This window comes from Capra hircus, chromosome 24, assembly GCF_001704415.2.
Source record: "Capra hircus breed San Clemente chromosome 24, ASM170441v1, whole genome shotgun sequence".
Lineage (NCBI taxonomy): Eukaryota > Metazoa > Chordata > Mammalia > Artiodactyla > Bovidae > Capra > Capra hircus.
In genome coordinates, this window is record NC_030831.1 from 20,921,648 (window position 1) to 20,942,413 (window position 20,766).

Genomic DNA, 20,766 nt, shown 5'->3' on the forward strand with positions numbered 1-20,766 from the left:
TTCCAAAGACACCAGAAATCTGGATTTTTTTTTTAATGTCAAATCTCTCCATTTTTAAATGTCAACAACCATAAAACATTTAAAGAAATGTAGCTGATTCACTGTGTTGTACAGCAGAAACTAACACAACATTGTAAAGCAATTATACTTCAATTTCTTTCTTTTTTAATTTAGAAGCAAACAAAGTATCTGCAGTTTTCTCCTAAAATGCAAAGCCTGAGCTAAAGGAGTTCTAAGATCTTAACCAGCTCTGATAAAGACTAGATATTTTAGTCATTAGAATTTAGAATTAGAATATTTTAGAATTAATGGGTATTTTGCTTTAGGCAAAATGATCAAATTTCTCCACTTAAAACTAGCCTTTAAGAGGCAGCTTCTTTTGAGGGACAGCCAGAAAAGGAAGCGCGTCTTATTGATCCTACATATCTCTTTCCTCACCAAAGCAGATCACCTCTATGCAATTTCTAGATGTGTAAGTGAAGTTGCTTAGTCGTGTCCGACTCTTTGCGACCCCATGGACTGTAGCCTACCAGGCTTCTCTGTCCATGGGATTTTCCAGGCAAGAATTGTCATTTCCTTCTCCAGGGGATCTTCCTGACCCAGGGACCGAACCCAGATCTCCCACACTGCAGGCAGACACTTTACCCTCTGAGCCACCAGGGAAGAATATAACATACAAAGCGGGTCACAGGGAGCACCTCCAGGGAGCTTCTCCAGGACCCGGCTTGATCAGCACATCCCAGGGCCTAACATGGCCTATTGTGAATGCTCAGCATGTTCATGGCAAGTTTAAGTTCCCATGAATGTAGTTCTCAAGGTCTTACTTCAATAATTGTGAGACTCAAAATTCCTTTAGTAGTAGATATATGTTAAATACGGGCAATCTCTCTCTCTCTCTCTCTCTCTCTCTCTCTCTCTCACACACACACACCCACCCACACACACACCCCTACACCCTAAAGATCACTAGGTATAACCATTCAAGAATAGTAAGTCAGATAAATATTATTTCTGCATGTTGTGCCTTTAAGACCATTTATGGAGAGTACAAGGCTACATCGTAACCTAAAACCTGTCTTTACCTCTCAGCAGATATACCCTCAACACAGGGCAACAGATACTTGGGCCTTAAAAAAAAAAAAAAAGTTGACGGAGGACTGAGTGCAAAAACAAAGCTAAATTAAGAGAGTCCTACATGCAGGTGTGAAAAGGACTGGGTTCTCCAAACGCTCCTGTTTCCTTTGGATCTGGGGGCCTTATACACAGTCACACAGACCAGGGCTCCTGAGGAAATTTCATGAAGGGTACGTTCCCCCACAGCACCGGGACAACTGGTCCACCTTATGGCTTGTGAGCATTTCCAAATGACATCTGGGCTCAGTTTGGAGGCTCTGGTTAGAGGTCAGTCAGTCCCCTTCTCCAGCAGCTCAAGTCCACACCCACAACAGCCTACCACTGACACTCCACGCCCTGACACTTCTGTCCTCATGGCCCCTGAACCCCAGGGCCCACCGACACAATGCAAACCCTAATCTTGCTCACCCTGCCTTCTGTGGACACCACAGTAGAGGTGCCGGCCCTCGCCCTCTGCCATGCTTCTTCCGAGGGGCCCAGGGCAGCATTTGCTCTCCCCAGGGGACAGTGAATGACCAAACTGGAAACCTCTTCCCAGTTTTTCTCTCTTGATGTGCATCCGGCTTCACCATCCTTCACCCAAGGTAATTTGGCTAAAATGAGGTTGAACAAAGAGGCAATTCAAAGGCTGTCCTTGCTTGCAAATGTCTGGTGGCTGCTGGCAGTCGATCACAATCTAGAAAAGCCCACGTCTTCAAGGTCAGGAAGGGGTGACTCAACACGTGGGCCGGGGAAAATGATAGCTTCCTTGTATCAAAGCGCAAAAGTCACAGCCTAAGAAATGTGTCCTTTACATTCCTCAGAAGCACACTTTCTTGACATGGGCTTCAGTCAGATACATCCAGACATGCTAACATGTGCAACCAGTGCCCTGCTTACCGCAAGTTCTCTGAGACTCAGTGGAAGTGGGGCAGGTGTGCAAAGGCCCCTCGGCTGCATGGAAAGCAGGACATCTTGTAGTAACCTGAATGGGAGGGGGCGCTCACTCATTTCCCGGGTAACAGATGGTGGCTGTCTGGCCTCTAATAAACAGACACTGCTGGAAAATCAAAATCAGAAGGCAAGATCTCGGTGGTGGCAATGGACAGGTGGGGTCTCCTCACAGATTAGGCGGTGCTGTTACGTGAGGGTCCTACCTCAGTGGCATTTCCTGCAGGGACAGAGAAGTAGCAGGTGGTTGGCAGGGCTCTTCCCTGGCTGTGCCTGGGAGTTCTGATTCTCAAGCTTTGGGTGATGGCTTTTGGTGTCTTTCTCCAGTGCAGATGAGGATACTATAGATTAACAAGCCACCACAAGCTTAATGATAAGTATACACTGGGTTGAGAGCCCAGCTGAAGTATTCCAGGTCAATACCATCTTTGATTACCTGCAAGTACCATGGACACAATTCACCATTTGGGACCTTGCACAGTCACTGAGCTTACACTGCCCCTGAGTCATGATGCCCTCACTGACAGACAGATGCCTCTCTATCTCCAACCAGACCACCACTGGACTGCTTTCTCAGCAGGGCTGAGTTTTTCCTTCCTCACTCCCTCTACGTGGCAGACATGAGTAACTGCAGACACAAAGCCAATCCCTTCTCTCTTGCTGCCTGACTTCTCTTAGAGTCCAGGAAGCTAAGCACCCACAGTACCAGCCTCTCTTGCAGCTATAGGTGGTCATGCAACCCAGTTCTAATCCATGGGAGGTCTGTGGGGAGATTCCTGACAAGAATTTTACCTTCCTGATAAGAGGGGGCTGATCATAGCAGGCAGAGCCACCCCACTCCATCCAGCCTTGGAGGCAGATGAACAAAGATGCTTATACTGATGATGGCTCTATAAAAATACATATATACACTCCTAGTTAAGGGTCAGAAGCATAAATATGTAGATGGTTATTAGTTCTATAGAGGTATGTGGAGGTCTGTGTATTCATGCCAGCATCCTCTGGGGAAGACTTTCTTTTTAAGTGAAAATGATGTATACTTTAAACGTAACAACAACAACAACAACAACACACTGTCAATTTGGACCCAGTATTCAGAATTAGGCAATTTTAGGTATACTTCTTTCCATGTGGTTCAACTTATGAGCATCCACGGTATAAGTAACCTGGAAAATAACCCAGAGGAAATGCTCCTTATGTCTGTGCCATGCCCTCTTCCAGGTGCTGGGCCAGTGGAGATGGAAATACAAGGATGAGCATCAAGGCCTTTACACATCTTTTCAGACACAGAAGGACTGCTCCATTTGCAGGACAAAGTCTATGGTTAATTTGTCTACACATACCATAAAAGCTTCCGTATAAATGATTTAATGACATTGAGACCTGAAATCATAAAATTCATCCATAAAGCGTTTGTACCAACAGCTTGTAGTGAGACTCTTCCACACATCCAGGAAAAGATAGAAGGTGGACAGAAGGAGGTGCCTCACCAGCCTCACATGGAGCAGAGAAGCTGAGGCTGAGGAATCCTCTCTCACACACAGACCTGGCATTTATCAAAATGAACAGAAATAATTAACACTGACATGACAATACATCCTTAACATTTTTTTTTATGGCAATATATCGTTTAAATTTTTTTTAATGAGCGCTCAGTTTTCCCTTTTGCTTCTGCCCTTGTTGCAGTGGCTCTCCAGAAACAGAGAACACGGGGAAGGATCCAGAGAGTTCCAGGTGCTGGGTCACAAGTCAGTACATAAGAAACCTGCTCAGGGTTACAACACAACAGAAAACTGCAGGAGACTGCTTCACTGTGTGCATCTCATTCAACCCTAACCAAGGACATTTGCTATTAAATCACATTTTGTGTATTTTGCCTCCATCCAAGGAAAAGAAAAGAAGGTCTTTTTCTTCCTTATATGAACACAGAGTTGTGGAGTTACAGGCATAGGCACAGAACGGGGAACAGGACCCCAGTCAGCCTTGATGTGCCCCAGTACCTGGATATGGCCTGTGGTCAACTTCACACTAGAAGAAGTGAATTTTTTAGGCAAGTGCTCAAACTCTTTGAGTCAGATTTTTCAATTGCAAAATGGAGACAATACTGAACTACATTAAATTTTTTCTCTGCTAAGTTATTACTGTTGATAATAGCTATGTCACATGACCCAATCTAATAATGCCTGCCCTGCCTATTCACAGACTTTATGGAAGCAAAGAAAATTATTTACATGAAGGTACACAAAGATACTTTAACTCTGAAAAGAGCATTTACTTTATGAACTGGAAGAGTAATCAGTGCTTCAAACACCACAAACGCACCACTTTGTAAAAAAATGAGATTACAGAGGTAGTTTTCAGCATCTTTCTTTAAAATGCAGATTCTGGGCCCACCCCAGACCTGATGAGGAATGTGTGCTTCTTACAGGTACTCCCAGTGATAACCCAAGTTGCAGAAAGTATTTTTCCCAGGTAATACTTGGCCTTGTTGGTTTTAGGGGGCTTTGTGCTGCAGTGCAGGCCTTTTTTAAGACACATGGTAGGTCCCTTTCCTCACTAAGTAAAAGAGAATATAAAGAACCTAGTGTGCAGAATGCTCTCTTTTCTCAACGATTAGGAAGAGACTTCACGCAAAGTCAGTAAAATGAACTCGGTCTCTAAGTTACGAGAACTGATAAAAGCTGATGAAGGAGTCATCTTTTGCTACAGGATGTCTTCATCACCTTACCTGGTAATCCAAGTCTTTTTAAAAAGCTCTCAGTATTGAAGTTCCTGGAGGGGCTGCGTGCCATCCACCCAGCGTAACTTACCCCTCAGAATGTAGTTCTGATAGTTCTGATCTGCCTCAGCTCCCACCTTGATCAAACACGTCAGACCTTCAGCCACTACAAATTCATGCACCAAATCCTTGTCATCCTGGCAGGAAACAGGGAAAGAAAAAAAGAGAGAGAAACTTCAAATACTGTCCCAGTCCATTGTCCATCCAGGATGTGCAGTAAAAACTACGTACAAGCCTCTGACTCCAGACTGACCTCTGAAGATTGTTTGGCTCTATTCAAATGAAGCATCTTAACTGTTGCCAGAGGAATTTTACAACCAGTCTTCACGTCATTGTTTGCCAAAGACCAATTATTGCCTTCTGGGCAATCTAATAAAGATAAAGCAAATGAATCCCCTGACTGTCAGGAATATTTATAGTGATCTGTTTTTCATTCTTCAGAAATCACCAGGCTCCAGGCCCCTACAGGTCCCCAGGGACTGGCCACATGAAGCCTGCTGGGTTTCAACACAGCAAACACTGGCTTGCAGTACAGACCATCATGTGAAGGACTCAAAGCCACTCGTGTGTTTCAAAGGACAGTCCCTAAGGAAGGTTACGAGGGTCTTGCAAACAGCATCTGAGAAAGTAAAGGAGCAATTTCTCCACCTCCTAAGTCGCGCTGCTCACAGGACAGCGAGGAGACAGAATACAGAATCAGCCATGTGTCTGGACCAGCTACACTGTCCCTCAAAAGAGCCACTGCGGTCAGCCTGCAGTCTAATCACAGAAGGCAGGACCTGGAAGGAATCACTGGAGTCATCCAATAGGGTAGTTCTCAAAGACCAGAGCCACAGGCACCTGAGCATCAGCTGGAAACTGGTTAGAAATGCAAAGTACCCAGCTCCACCCTGACTTACTGAACAGGAAGCTCCACTGTGGGGCCCAGCAACCAGTGTTTAATAGGCTCTGCAGGGGTTACAGAGGTGCTCAGGGTCTTCTTCTCACCCCTGACTCCCTTACATTAGGATCATCAATGGACCTTTAAAAAGGAACAGGAAACAGTCCCCTCCCAGATGGGTTTAACCAGAATTTCTGAGGTGGGGTCCAGGCTCTGACATTAAATTCCCAAGGAAATCCATCCTAAAGGGCAACCAGTTCAAGAATCACTCATCTAATCCTGCCTTCCCTTCACAGATGAAGACTCAAGTGTGGCAAAACTTTGGCCAAGATGACCTAACTCTGGTCAGCCAGCCCCTTGCCTGGAGTACCAAGTTCGATAGAGCCCTATGAGACAAACTTTTCCACTACTGTTTTGGGAGATTTCCTTGATTAGACCCTGCCTTGTCTCAAATGCAGCTAGGATACATTCATCTTCAATTATAACAACAGAACAAAAATGAAAAACCTCAGTGATGTAAGTAGTAGAAACTTTAATAGAATAATGAAAGGTTATTATTATAGGAATGGTCAGCAACCACGGTCTATCTTCAAATAAGAAAAAAATAATTTAGACACACTGGCATAATTGTCCTGTCTCCATGTTGAAAGCAGCCTCTCATTTTGATTTTATAGCATTTTCCAATTATATGGATGGAGGACTTGAGCAAAGGGGGGTGGGGGTGGGGGAGGAGGTGGCAGGCCAGGCAGATACTCCCTTTGAACCAAAAACACACTCTTAACATTCAGAGGGCACTGGGGGGAGGGGTGAACACTGCCATGCCCCGACGGTAATGAAAGACAGCTGTGTTAACTCAGACTTGAAGATAATCATGGCTTTGGAAGCAAGAGAAAATGGGACAATATCATGATTTTTGGAAAATCACTTTACACTCGTATGTATGAAGGAAATAAAAATAATTCTCCCTCCATCCATATTCTTTTCCACCAGCATATGTGAAAAGCGAACATTTAGATGAGCTCATGTCTAGTCAGAAAGTTTTTCCAAGCATGTAACAAATGTTTATTACTTTAACTAAAACTAGATTCACACATGACTTCATGGTGAAAAAGTGAGAACAAGCTCTCAAGAAACCACTCAAGCTAATCACTAATATTAATATAGCAGAGAGCTGACTGTCTGGCAAAGGCTCTTGGAAAAAGACACTGGGCAGTGTTTATAAAAATAATCCAGAACCCTAACTAAAATTGATGCACATATGTAGATAAAGCACTTAGGAAATTAAAATATACTGATAATATAAATGTAGAAAATGTCTTCCAAATTGGCAACATACAAGATTTTTAACACATACCTTAATGTATAATGGGCATTAATAAATAAATGATTTTTGAAACACTGCTTTCTGACTCCAGTGAGATCATCATGTTAACACTAATAAAAGATTATCCTTGAATTTCAGATTAATAGCCACACTTTAACCTGTGATTATTTTTTTTTGATACCTGTTAATCAAGGAATATTCAACTCAATCCAAATGACCAATGGCTGTGTTTTCACACCCTCTACACTGGAGTTCCAGAAGGAACCTCCACACATCAAGGAACCCCAAGAGACGATAGAGATGCAGACACATGGGTGTGGAAGAAGGTGATCTAAACTCCAGACAGCTTGCTGGCTCTGGAATCCACCCAAGACCCCTGTGGGATGGAGCTATTTGACGGACAGGTCTGTGGTCTTCCAAATAGGTCTGTGGTCTTCCAAAAGATTAAACTTCGGGGAGCAAACGTCTTCATCCTTGCCTACATAATGCCAATAAAGGCGGTTCAAAAATACGTGTCTGCTGAGTAAAAGGTGGAAACAGTATCCTTGAGAATTCAGAGACACAACACTACAGAACAAGCATGGTGAGGGGGTATGAAACTAGATCGCCATGTGTTCAATTTATCTTTTAGCTTTTTCACCATGGAAAACTTGAAACATGCAAAAGAAGGCAGAACAATTTAGGGAGCCAGGTGCCAATCAATTCACATGAATCCTGTTCCATCTATCACCCCACCATGTCTGCTGCCGTATTCATTTGAAGTAAATCCCAGAGGTCACATCGTTTAATCCATAAATATTCTAATATGTACCTCCAGAGTATAGGAACTCTTTTTAAAATTACGTAATCACAATAAACAAAATTATGTACTCACCATAAAAATGAATACTTTCTTAATATTATCAAATGTCCAGTTTCAACTGGACAATGACCAATTTCAGCTGTCTCAAAATTACAGTTGTTGTTTTTTGACATTTTGTAGTAGAATTGAAATAAGATCCACATGTGGCAATCAGTTGATACAACTTTAAAATGTCTTTTAAACCATCTCTTTTATTCCCTTGAAATCGGTGTGTTGAAGAAGCTAGATCATTTGTCCTACAGAGTAGCCTGTATTCTGGGTTGTGTTGATTATTTGTGGTGTGATTTAACGTGTGCTTCTGTCTTAGATCATTTGTAAATTGGTTACCTCGTAGAGAGTCAGGGTCAGACACACACAGGGTTGAATCTGTTGGTATGACTGCATCCTCAATGGCAGTGTGAGTTTCCATGAGGAGGTATGTAATAGCTGGTTGTATCTCATTTCCACTGTGTCAGCAGGTCTTGAAGCTCCATACCTAGATCCATTAATTCATTCAGGGTTGCAAAACTCTGATGTTCTAAGTGATACTCTAACTATATCACTCCTTCTTACTAACTAGCTAGAATATTTTTATAAGCCTACCTTCCCTCAACTACTGTTTGATTATCCTAAAGCTCATATAGGAAAAAGTAAGATAGATGTGTAATTTTAGAATTTTACCCATTTTTCAAAATAAAGAGCTGATTCACCACCATCTTTCTTCCATTGCTAACCAATTCATTGTTGTTCTTTAGTATTGTTACGAACTCATCAATGTAGATTAAGCTGATGTGCTTCAGTCCACTGTAATTATCATGCTTGTTGATGCTTATATTGTCCATCTTCAGCCAGCCAGTGGGAGACCCTTCAACATGCTCCCAAGTTCCTTTGCCAATAATCCTAGTCATATTTGATAGCTTCCTTGCTCTTTGTATAATAATATGTTCCAAGTTTATTTTACCCATTTCCTAGGCCAGACTTGAAGTCAGCTATTTCTCCAAGGAACTCTGGTTCCTTTCAGTATTTTAAGACCACAATCTCTGTGCTGGTAGTGGTTTTTGCTAATGGGTTGATCATTGCTTCTAGTACTTTTCAATAAACTTAGTGCTACAAATATACTTTTTTGCAAGTTTGTTAGGATAATAAACACCATGGGTTCATTTCAATACTTCTAATTAAATTCCGAAATCCAGAGTTTTTTTTACCTTAATTGTTTTATCTTTCTATCAACTTTCTTCCACACACTAAGAACCCTAATCCTTAAGAACTCTAAGAATAACAAAATTAGAAAACACACAAACTGCAGTATCAGAATAGCAATACTAACACTACTACCAGCAAAATGATTATTATAAACAGTTGATCTGCATGTGTGCGTGGTTCTTTTTCTTCTAAGAGTATATTCCACCCAAAATACACAAACTGCAATGTTTCAAAGTTACTTGGAAGAGCTCTTCTCTGTGTGGTTCTGCCACCAACTGGATACTCAGTGAGGTGAACAATGGAAAAGCTGAACAATGGAAACAGCAGGCAGGCTGAAAGGCTATAAGAGTGAGGGTGTGGAGTGTGATGCCTGTGGACTTCCGGCAGTAAGAGTCCAGCCCAACCGCTGTCAGGAACTTGAGTTCGAGAGAAGGACATAACAGAAGGTAAAGAAGTTCTGTTTTGTTCAGTGGATAGGAATTTGCTGTATGTCCCAGGGAACTCAACCCAGGCTCTGTAACAACCTAGAGGGGTGGGAAGGGGTGGGAGATAGGAGGGAAGTTAAAGAGGGAGGGGACACATGTATACCTATGGCTGAGTCATGTTGATGTATGGCAGAGGCCAAAACAAAATTGTGAAGCAATTTTCCTTCGATTAAAAATAAATAAGTTTGGGGGGCAGGGGAAAGCTTATTGAAATTGAAAAAAAAAAAGAGGCAGGGAGACACTGATGAATACTTGGGAAGTGAAACGTGGGGACAAGTAATTAGCGAAGCATTTACTCAGTTAAAAGAGAGGAAAGGCTGAAGACAGACACCCTTGAGAAGAGTATTCCAATCGCCTGGTCTGTTCATCTATTGTTCATCAGTAGCAACAGCCACTGTATGAGGCCCTAAAGAGCCAGAGATGGACTCCAGGGAGCTCATAGGTGACTGGACTCAGACAAGCGAGCTAGAGTATCTCAAGTGCTATTCCAGAGGTAAGCACAGGAATAGAGGTATTTGGAGAGCCCTTGACTGCAGTGAGGGTTCATCTAGAGAATCCCTGGCAGGAGGAGACATGGGGTGGGAAACTGAGAGACAGGGGGAGTGGATGTGGGGAGGAACCATCCTGGGATAGAAGCAATAGGTCCGGGGTGAAGGTACAGAAGGGAAAGGGCATGGCTTGTTCCCAGAACACAATCACAGTGAGGTGTCACTGAGGCGAAGGACAGGGAGGTGGGCCGCAGAGGCCAGGGCCAGAGGGCCTCGACGTTGTGCTGAGAGATTCAGACGCAACCCAGAAGGCTACACGGAATCAGCATGAGAAGGACTTCGTGAGCCCCCTCTGGTGGAAGCTGGAGGATGGACTGAGTCGTGGAGGACCGAACAGTGTCCACAATAGCTGTTACAATTCTCCCAGAAGAAACAGCCTGAACCAAGGCTGACCCCAAACCTCAAGGCACTTCTGAGATGTGCGATCTAAAGGGACAACAGTGACTCGGGGTCACACCTATAGTGTGGGAAGATGAGATATGAAGACTCATCTCCAAAAACAGTCACTAAGAAGGGCTCTGCTCTGGGAAAAAGATGAGGGCATGAATGGTTGAGCAGGTTTTAAAATGGGACGAGAACGTGCAGGGAGGATGGCCTGTTGGCCTGCCTTTCTGCCAATCCCCCTGAGACAGGAAACATCCATGAAGGAGACGGACACTCAGGCTGGAGCTATCACTGACAGAACATTGTTTAAGGATATGAAGGAGATGGGAACTAAAGAGAAATGGACTGACTACACCCTAGAGTCTAATATCATACGAGTAAGAACGATGAACCTACACAGACACGAGCTCAATGCAGATGCCATCTTCTCCACGAAGCTCATCCGGCCTTTCCTGACCCTGCCCTGGCACAGTGGCCTCACTCTCTGCCCCTGGCTCTCTGTCTCTCTCCCCTGAAGTCTCCTGTGGGTGACAGCTTGGAGTTTGCCTGCACCCCAGTCCCAGCCCTCTTCACTAAGTTCGTGACTTGCCCCGGGGAGAAGCAGAGGGAAAGTTTGGGGCAAAGGATAAGATGGAACCTAACAGAGATGCCGGCACATGCACACAAGGGGGCGTGTCCCTAGCAGCATGGTTTATAACAGCAGAGCCCTGGAGAGGAACGCAACTGTCCACCAACAGACGATGAACGAGACAAACTGTGCTTCCTTCACAGGGGACACTCAGAGCTACCTGGGTCATGCCCACACTGACCTCATTCTAAGTAAACTGCACCAGGACGCATGCTGCATGATATCATGTATATACAATTGACACAAAAGAATTTCACATATTGTGGGCGAATATGCACCGCTAGTATAGAAATGTGCATTTGCACGGCAAACACTATATCTGACATTCAGTAGAGAAAACACCCCAAGAGGGTGGCCAGTATCGAGCAGAAGACTTCAATTACATCAGTAGTAGGTATTTTTTTTTAATCTGAAGTAAACGTGGAAAAATATTGTGATTCTGATGATGTTTTCTTTACTTCCTATTGTTTGAAATATTTGATATGGTAAAAATACTCTTAACAGATATTTTGACCGAAATTTACTTTGTACTCTAAAGCATTTCTCTTTTTGTAATAAGTAAAAGGCATAAACTTGTCTGCATCTAATCCCACAGCAATGCAAAAACAGAACCTGACAGTATTCTTTGGTTTTTTTGTTTGTTTGTTTTGTTTTTACCTGAAATATCTGCTTCAGGGAGAAGAGGGCCCTTCTTAAATCTCGTCCAGTGGAGTTGTATAGTTTTTCTGAAATAAAGAACACACCATATAAAATTCATTAAACTGACTCAACAGATGGTAAAAACAGAGACAGGGCGTGAGCAATTACAGAACTTCCGCTGGAAAGGTGAGTAAAACAAATTCATTTCATTCAGGATGCAGCCCCACCTCTAATGGTGCAAAGAACAGTCCAGCCGTTACAGGAGGCAGGAAGAGGGGATTCTGAGTGTGGGGAAGTGCTCTGATCTGCACCCTCAGCCCTCACCTCCCTCTCTCCAGAGCTCGATTTCCAGCTGTTTACAGACATAGTGATTCAGCCGGTAAAGAATCTGCGTGCCAATGCAGGAGACCCAGGTTCGATTCCTGGGTCGGGAAGATCCCCTAGAAAAAGAAATGGCAAGCCACTCTAGTATTTTTGCCTGGAAAAGTCCCATGGACAGAGGAGCCTGGCAGGCTACAGTTCGTGAGGTCCTAAGAGTCAGACACGAATTAGCAACTAAATCACCACCACAGACTTGATACTTGATAGCCAACTCTATCAGGAAAATTAACACAGTCAAAATGGAACTCATCCTTCTGTTTCCTCATCTCACAGACCTGCACCACCATCCTCTCTACAGCCCGGCTCAGGAAGCTTCAAACTGCTTCCTTTTCCATGGAATCTGATGCTTACCTCAAGAGAACCAAGAGCAGCATGATGTCTCTATGGACTCACTGGTCCCCACCTGCTGCCAGCCCTTCCAGCAGGGACCTAGCCTTAGCTCTGCCTGTACCTGGACTCTCCCTCATATGAGACACATTCAAGGATGAGTCCTGGCCTGGAGCAAGGCAGATGCAGGAGCCCCTGTCAGTATTCTGGGGCTCGATGCTCAGGTTGAATTCTATAACCAGTGACATGAAACATGTACTAGTTGGGCCAGGCCTCATGCATGAGGAGGGGAGCCTGACCCAAGATCCACCGTCCAGCAGTTACAGTGAGCAGAAGTGGCAGATGGGTATGCCCCAAGTCTTCACTGGTCAGTGGGGCGGCGCCAGAATGTGCTGAAGGCATGGAGAATGCAGGGAACAGCCACTTCTACCGGTGCATGCAGACTCCCAGAAGCGTGGATTCCGCTCAGCTTCCTAGGTGGCTCAGGTGCCCGGGACTGGGTTCCTAACACTGTGTGTCAGAGCGCCCCAATATAAACCATCCAGTGCACATTTACTGAGCACCTGCCAGGCGCTGTTCTAGGCATTGAGGGTACAGTAGTGAAGAATGACCTCAGAGCAAAGACTAAGCAACCCAAGGGCCTGCATTTCAACCTTGTGATTTGGGCGAAGTATACCACTTCTCTAAGCCTTGGATTCCTTATCCAAAGAGGGGAGCAGATAATAGTAGATCTAGTGGAAGATGGTTGTGTGTGTTAAATCCAGCACTGAAACGACGCAGTGGAATGCAAAATAACTTAAAGTAATGTCACCTGCATGGTAGGCAATCTTGGGCTTCAACACCGGCCTATGGGGGGAGGTGGTTCTCCTCATGTGTGAGTGGAAGGGGATGAAATGCACAGATCTAAACGACTGAGCAGAAGTCTGGTGTGAGAAGGACATGCCCCTTTGCACTGCGGCTCTAGAAGTGCCCCATCTGAGGTGATGGAAGGTTCCCATCTGAGAGAGACTTACAATGATGGAGCATGGGCCTGGCTCAGCCTCTGAATGGCAATAGCTTCCTCAAAGGGCTTCCTATGGACACCCTGCCCACTTCCCCTCTTCTCACCCATCCTCCAGACCAAGGCCAGAAGGACAAGGTGAAAACCAACACCTGAAAACATCCCTGCCCCCACTCAAACCCTTCAGTGGCTGCCCACGGCACTGAGTAACGAACTCCAAATCCTTTCTGTGGCCTGCCAATCCCTTGGTCACACAGCCCTGCCACCCCCACCCCCACCACATACCAACTCATCGTGCAGCAGACACCTGTTCCCTCAGCTCCTGGGGCAGGCCAGTCTCCTCCAGACTCACAACCTACACACACAGCTTAAGGGGCAGAGGCAGGATCCTGTAGGGTCTGACCCCAAGGCCTCCTAGTGTTTGCCCATTATGCAGTCCCCCACCTGTAAATACAATATGCAATCCCCAGTCGCTTGACAATTATGCAGCGCTTCGACTGAGAGAGAATCACTCCTTGTCTTCCTGAACACAAAGAGCCGGGAAGACTCCAAAGGAATCAACCATCCCCAAAGTAGACAGCTGATTCATCACAGACCCTAAAAAATGAGGCCCAATGACTCACAAGTTGACCTCTAAAGTATTAATATATGTGTGGCCTCAAAAGACATGAGTAAGAAATAGAGATGGTGGCGTAGAAGGATGTGTGCTCATCTTCTCCTGCAAAAACTCCAAAATTACAACTTGCTGCTGAACAGCTGTCAATGGGAGAATGTTGGATTTTACCAAAAAAAGATACCCCACGCACAAAGGCAAAGGAGAAACCCCAGCAAGATGGTAGGAGGGGTGAAATCGCATTCAGAATCAAACCCCATAATCGCCAGAGACACTCAGAGGAGAGGGCTCAATCAAACCTAGTGCACACAAGCACCCAGAGACCCCACAGAGACCGAGCCAGAATTGTGTTGGAGTGTCTCCTCAGGGTCAGCAGTGGCCTGCCACAGGAGCAAGGACACTGGGTGCAGTAGACCCGGGTATCGCAAGAGCCCTCTTGGAGGAGGTCCCATTAACCCCACCATAGAGCCGCAAGAACTTACACAGGGCTGGGGAAACAGACTCCTGGAGGGCACACATGCACAAAAACAGCTTGTGGGCACCAGAACCCAGGAGAAAGGAGCAGTGATCCCACAGACTGACCCAGACTTCCTGTGAGTGTCCAGGAGCCTCCGGTGGAGGCGTGGGTCGGTGGTGGCTTGCTGCTGAGTCAGAGACACTGACTGCAGCACTGCGTGCACCTGACCTTTTGAAGGAGGTCACCATCATCTTCACCACCTCCACCATAGTTTGGTCTCAGGCCAGACAACAGAGGGGAACACAGACCCGCCCATCAACAGAAAATTGGATTAAAGACTTACTGAGCATGGCCCCGCCCATCAGAACAAGACCCAGTGTCCCCCTCAGTCAGTCTCTCCCATCAGGAAGCTTCCATAAGCCTCCTACCCTTCTCCTTCAGAGGGCAGACAGAATGAAAGCCGCAATCACAGAACACTAAACAAACTGATCACATGGACCACAGCCTTGTGTAACTTAATGAAACGATGAGCCATGCCACGTAAGGCCACCCAAGACGGACGGGCCATGGTGGAAAGTTCTGACAAAACGTGGTCCACTGGAGAAGTGAATGGCAAACCATTTCAGTATTCTTGCCTTGAAATCCCCATGAACAGTATGAAAAGGCAAAAAGACAGGACACTGAAAGATGAACTCTTCACGTGGGCAGGTGCCCAATATGCTACTGGAGATCAGTGGAGAACTAACTCCAGAAAGAATGAAGAGACGGAGTCAAAGCAAAAACAAAACCTAGTTGTGGATGTGACTGGTGATGGAAGTAAAGTCCAATGCTACGAAAAGCAATATTGCACAGGAACCTGGAATGTTAGGTCCATGAATCAAGGCAAATTGGAAGTGATCAAACAGGAGATGGCAAGGGTGAACATCAACATTTTAGTAATCAGTGAACTAAAATGGACTGGAATGGGTGAATTTAACTCAGATGACCATTTTATCTACTACTGTGGGCAAGAATCCCTTAGAAGAAACGGAGTAGCCATCATGGTCAACAAAAGAGTTGGAAATGCAGTTCTTGGATGCAATCTCAAAAATGACAGAATGATCTCCGTTCATTTCCAAGGCAAACCATTCAATATCACAGTAATCCAAGTCTATGCCCCGACCGATAATGCTGAAGAAGCTGAAGTTGAATGGTTCTATGAAGACCTACAAGACCTTCTACAACTAACACCCAAAAAAGGTGTCTTTTTCATTATAGGGGACTGGGATACAAAAGCAGGAAGTCAAGAGACACCTGGAGTAACAGGCAAATTTGGCCTTGGAGTACAAAACGAAGCAGGTCAAAGGCTAACAGAGCTTTGCCGAGAGAATGCACTAGTCATAGCAAACACCCTCTTCCAACAACACAAGAGAAGACTCTACACATGGACATCACCAGATGGTCAACACTGAAATCAGACTGATTATATTCTTTGCAGCCAAGGATGGAGAAGCTCTATACAGTCAGCAAAAACAAGACTGGGAGCTGTGGCTCAGATCATGATTGCCAAATTCAGACTTAAATTGAAGAAAGTAGGGAAAACCACTAGACCATTCAGGTATGACTCAAATCAAATCCCTTACCATTATACAGTGGAAGTAACAAATAGATTCAAGGGATTAGATCTGATAGACAGAATGCCTGAAGAACTATGGATAGAGGTTCATGACACTGTACAGGAGGCACTGATCGAGACCATCCCCAAGAAAAAGAAATGCAAAAAGGCAAAATGGTTGTCTGAGGAGGCCATACAAATAGCTGAGAAAGAAGAGAAGTGAAAGGCAAAGGAGAAAAGAAAAATATACCAATTTGAATGCAGAGTTCCAAAGAATAGCATGGAGACATAAAAAAGCCTTCCTCAGTGATCAATGCAAAGAAATAGAGGAAAACAATAGAAGGGGAAAGACTAGAGATTTCTTTAAACAAAACAGAGATACCAAAAGGACATTTTATGCAAAGATGGGCACAATAAAGGACAGAAATGGTATGGACCTAACAGAAGCAGAAGATATTAAGAAGAGGTGTCAAGAATACACAGAAGAACTATAAAAAAGAGATCTGTATGACTCAGACAACCATTATGGTGTGATCACTCACCTAAAGCCAGACATCCTGGAATGCAAAATCAAGTGGGCCTTTAGGGAGCATCACTACGAAGAAAGCTAGTGGAGATGATGGAATTCCAGTTGAGCTATTTCAAATCCTAAAAGATGATGCTGCACTCAATATGCCAGCAAATTTGGAATGCTCAGCAGTGGCCACAGGACTGGGAAAGGTCAGTTTTCATTCCAATCCCAAAGAAAGGCAATGCCAAAGAATGCTCAAACTACCATATGATTGTACTCATCTCACACGCTAGCAAACTAAAGCTCAAAATTCTCCAAGCCAGGCTTCAACAGTACGTGAACCGTGAACTTCCAGATGTTCAAGCTGGATTTAGAAAAGGCAGAGGAACCAGAGATCAAATTGCCAATATCTGCTGGATCATCAAAAAAGCAAAAGAGTTCCAGAAAAACATCTACTTCTGATTTATTGACTATGCCAAAGCTTTTGACTGTGTGGATCACAACAAATTGTGGAAAATTCTTAGAGATGGGAATACCAGATCACCTGACCTGCCTCCTGAGAAATCTCTATGCTGGTCAAGAAGCAACAGTTAGAACTGGACATGGAACAACAGACTAGTTCCAAATAGGAAAAGGGTTATGTCAAGGCTGTATATTTTCATCCTGCTTATTTAACTTCTATGCAGAGTACATCGTGGGAAATGTGGAGCTGAATGAAGCATAAGCTGGAATCAAGATTGCTGGGACAAATATCAATAACCTCAGATACGCAGATGACATCACCCTTATGGCAGAAAGCAAAGAACAAAAGAGCCTCTTGATGAAAGTGAAAGAGGAGAATGAAAAAGTTGGCTTAAAACTCAACATTCAGAAAACTAAGATCATGGCATCTGGTCCCATCACTTCATGGCAAACAGATGGGGAAAATGGATACAGTGACCGACTTTATTCTTGGGAGCTCCAAAATCACTGCCAGTGGTGACTGTAGCCATGAAATTAAAGACGCTTGCTCCTTGAAAGAAAAGCTAGGACCAACCTAGACAGCATATTAAAAAGCAAAGATATTACTTTGCCAACAAAGGTCTGTCTAGTCAAAGCTATGGTTTTTCCAGTAGTGATGTATGGATGTGAGAGTAGGACTATAAAGAAAGCTGAGTGCCAAAGAATTGATGCTTTTGAAATGTAGTATTGGAGCAGACTCTTGTGAGTCCCCTGGACTGCAAGATCAAACCAGTCAATCCTAAAGGAAATCAGTCATGAATATTGATTGGAAGGACTGATGCTGAAGCTGAAACTCCAATACTTTGGCCACCTGATGTGAAGAGCTGACTCATTTGAAAAGACCCTGATGCTGGGAAAGATTGAAGGCAGGAGGAGAGGGATGACAGAGGATGACAGAGATGGTTGGATAGCATCACCAACTCGACGGAGATGAGTTTGAGTAAGCTCCAGGAGTTGGTGGTGGACCGGGAAGCCTGGCATGCTACACTCCATGGGGTCACAAAGAGTTGGGGACGACTGACCAACTGAACTGAAGTGAATAAATAGAGGAACTGCATCCCCTTTGTAGTAGAAGCCAGGTCCCTGGGAGATCACTCTTCCTCCACTTTCTACAGCCAGCATATCAGAACCTGAAACCTCAGAGGGACAGACTTTGTTTTTAGCCAATACCACTTCTAATAAGAATAAAGTTCTCAAATGCAAGCAAGGGCAGACTTTTTTTGTCCAGGAAGGGCATCGGTAGAGGAGAGATTCAATTCCAGGTACCTCTTTACAACATAATAAGGCTTGCATTAGACTTTCTTGCTCATGTAACACCAAACGACAGGCAGAAACATGTCTTCCAGAGATTAACACTATCCCAGTTAGAGTCTCCTTTAGTTACCAGTGATCTATCATGGCTTCCAACTCATGTGAATGAAGATTATGGTTTGCTGCGTTTTGGCTGCGAAGGTTTTAGCACTTGGTGCTATAATCAAAATAATCAGTAAAATGAAGATTAAGTAGTTTTTTGAACTATAGTTGATTTACAATGTTATGTTACCTTCTGGTGTATAGAAAAGTGATTCTGTTTTAATATTTTTTGTTCATATTCTTTTCCATTATGTTTTATTGCAGGATATTAAATATAGTTCCCTGTGCTATACAACAGGACCTCGTCGTTTATCCATTCTGTACGTAACACTTTGCATCTGCTAGTCCCTAACTCCCAATCCAAACTTCCCATGCCATCCCTCTCCCTTAGCAACCACAAGCCTGTTCTCTGTGTCTGTGAATCTGTTCCATAGATAAGTTCATATCGTATTTTAGACTCCACATATAAGTGATATCATATGGTATTTGTCTTTCTCTTTCTGACTTACTTTGCTTAGTACAATAATCTCTAGGTCCACCCATGTTAGTGCAAATGGCATTTTTTCATTGTTTCTTTATGGCTGAGTAATATTTCACTGGATATATGTACCCCATCTTTATCTATTCATCTGTCGATGCTTCTTTCCATGTCTTGGCTACTATAAGTGGTCTTGCTATAAACATAAAGGGTGCGTGTATCTTTTTGAATTGTAGTTTTGTCCAGATATATGCCCAGGAGTAGGATTGCTGGATCTGGCAACTATTTTTAGTTTTTTGAGGAAACTCCATACTGTTCTCCATAGTGGCTGCACCAATTTACATTCCCACCAACAGAGTAGGAGGGTTCGAATAGGGATTAAGTATTAATAGATTAAGACAAAATTCAGTTGAGAATTACAACGTTTTGTTGAGGATTTTTACATTGATATTCATGAGGAACATTAATCTACAGTTTTCATTTCTTGTGATGATGTTGACATTGAGGTGATGCCAACCTCATGAGCTGGGAGTGTTCTCTCAAGAATAAGTTTGTGCAGACTTGGTATTACTGATTCTTTAAATGTTTGGCAGAATTCTCCAATGAAGCTACCTGCACCTGGAGTTCCCTTAAATAAAAGGTTTTAAGCTATGGATTATTCAATATCATTCAAGGACAAAAGCTGTTCTCATGATACTCCCTTATCCTTTTACTGACTACTGCAGCTTCTCTATTATCCCTGATATGGGTGATCTGTCTTTTCTCTTTCATGCTTGGTCAGTCAGGCTATAAGAATATAGATTTTATTGATCTTTTCAAAGAATCAGCTTTTAATTTCATTCCATTTTTCACTGCTTTTCTGATTTCTATTTTATTGATTACTTTTCGCTTATTTGCTCTTTTGCTCTAGTTTTTTATGGTGAAAACTTCAATGATTTGAGGACTTTCTTCTTATTGAATGTAAGTATTTAATGCTATAAATTTCTCTCTAAGCACCACTTCAGCAGCATTCTGAAAATTTACATATATTGTTTTTCTTTTCTTTCCATTCAAAATTGAATGGTTGTGAACATTTCATTCATTTCAAAAGGGAATAACTTAAACCTGTGGAGTTTTTTGTTGTTGATGTCAATCTCTGGTTTATTTAGGAGCTATGCTACTGCTTAGCTTCCATCCATATGAGGATTTTCCAGATATCTTTCTGTTACCAATTTCTAGTTTAATTTCTTTATGGTGAAAACATATGCTTTGTTATGATATCAAATATTTATAATTTATTAAGGTTTATTTTGTGACCCAGAATATGGTTTATCCTGATGACTGTCTCATGGACACATGAAAAGAATGTGTATTCTGCTGTTATTGGCTGAACCATTCCATAAATATTGACTAGGTCAAGTTGAATGATAGTACTATTCAGGTCTTTTCTTAATCAATTTTCTGTTTATCTATTGTGGCTCAGATGGTAAAGCGTCTGCCTACGATGTGGGAGACCCAGGTTCGTTTGCTGGGTTGGAAGATCCCTTGGAGAAGGAAATGGCAATCCACTCCAGTACTCTTGCCTGGAAAATCCCATGGACAGAGGAGCCTGGTAGGCTACAGTCCATGGGGTCACAAAGAGTTGGACACGACTGAGCGACTTCACATTCACGTTCACGATTGTATATTTTACTGTGAGAGGAATATTTAAATCTTTATTTTACTGGATTTTTCTATTTATTCTTTCAGCTTCATGAGCCTCTGCTTTAGGTCCTTTGAGGTTCAACTGTTGAGCAT

The 20,766-nt window shown here is 43.5% G+C and overlaps 1 protein-coding gene across 3 annotated transcripts in view; it reads right to left on the minus strand.

Moving 5' to 3' along the window:
- Positions 1 to 20,766, minus strand: part of FHOD3 (formin homology 2 domain containing 3) — a 529,663-nt gene that overhangs the window by 281,619 nt on the left and 227,278 nt on the right. For all 3 annotated transcript variants that reach the window (XM_018039641.1, XM_018039640.1, XM_018039639.1), the window contains exons 4-5: positions 11,794 to 11,861; positions 4,875 to 4,980 (exon numbers count right to left, since the gene is read on the minus strand). In XM_018039641.1, coding sequence (XP_017895130.1) covers positions 4,875 to 4,980; positions 11,794 to 11,861 — 174 coding nt within the window. The remainder of the gene's footprint in view (positions 1 to 4,874; positions 4,981 to 11,793; positions 11,862 to 20,766) is intronic.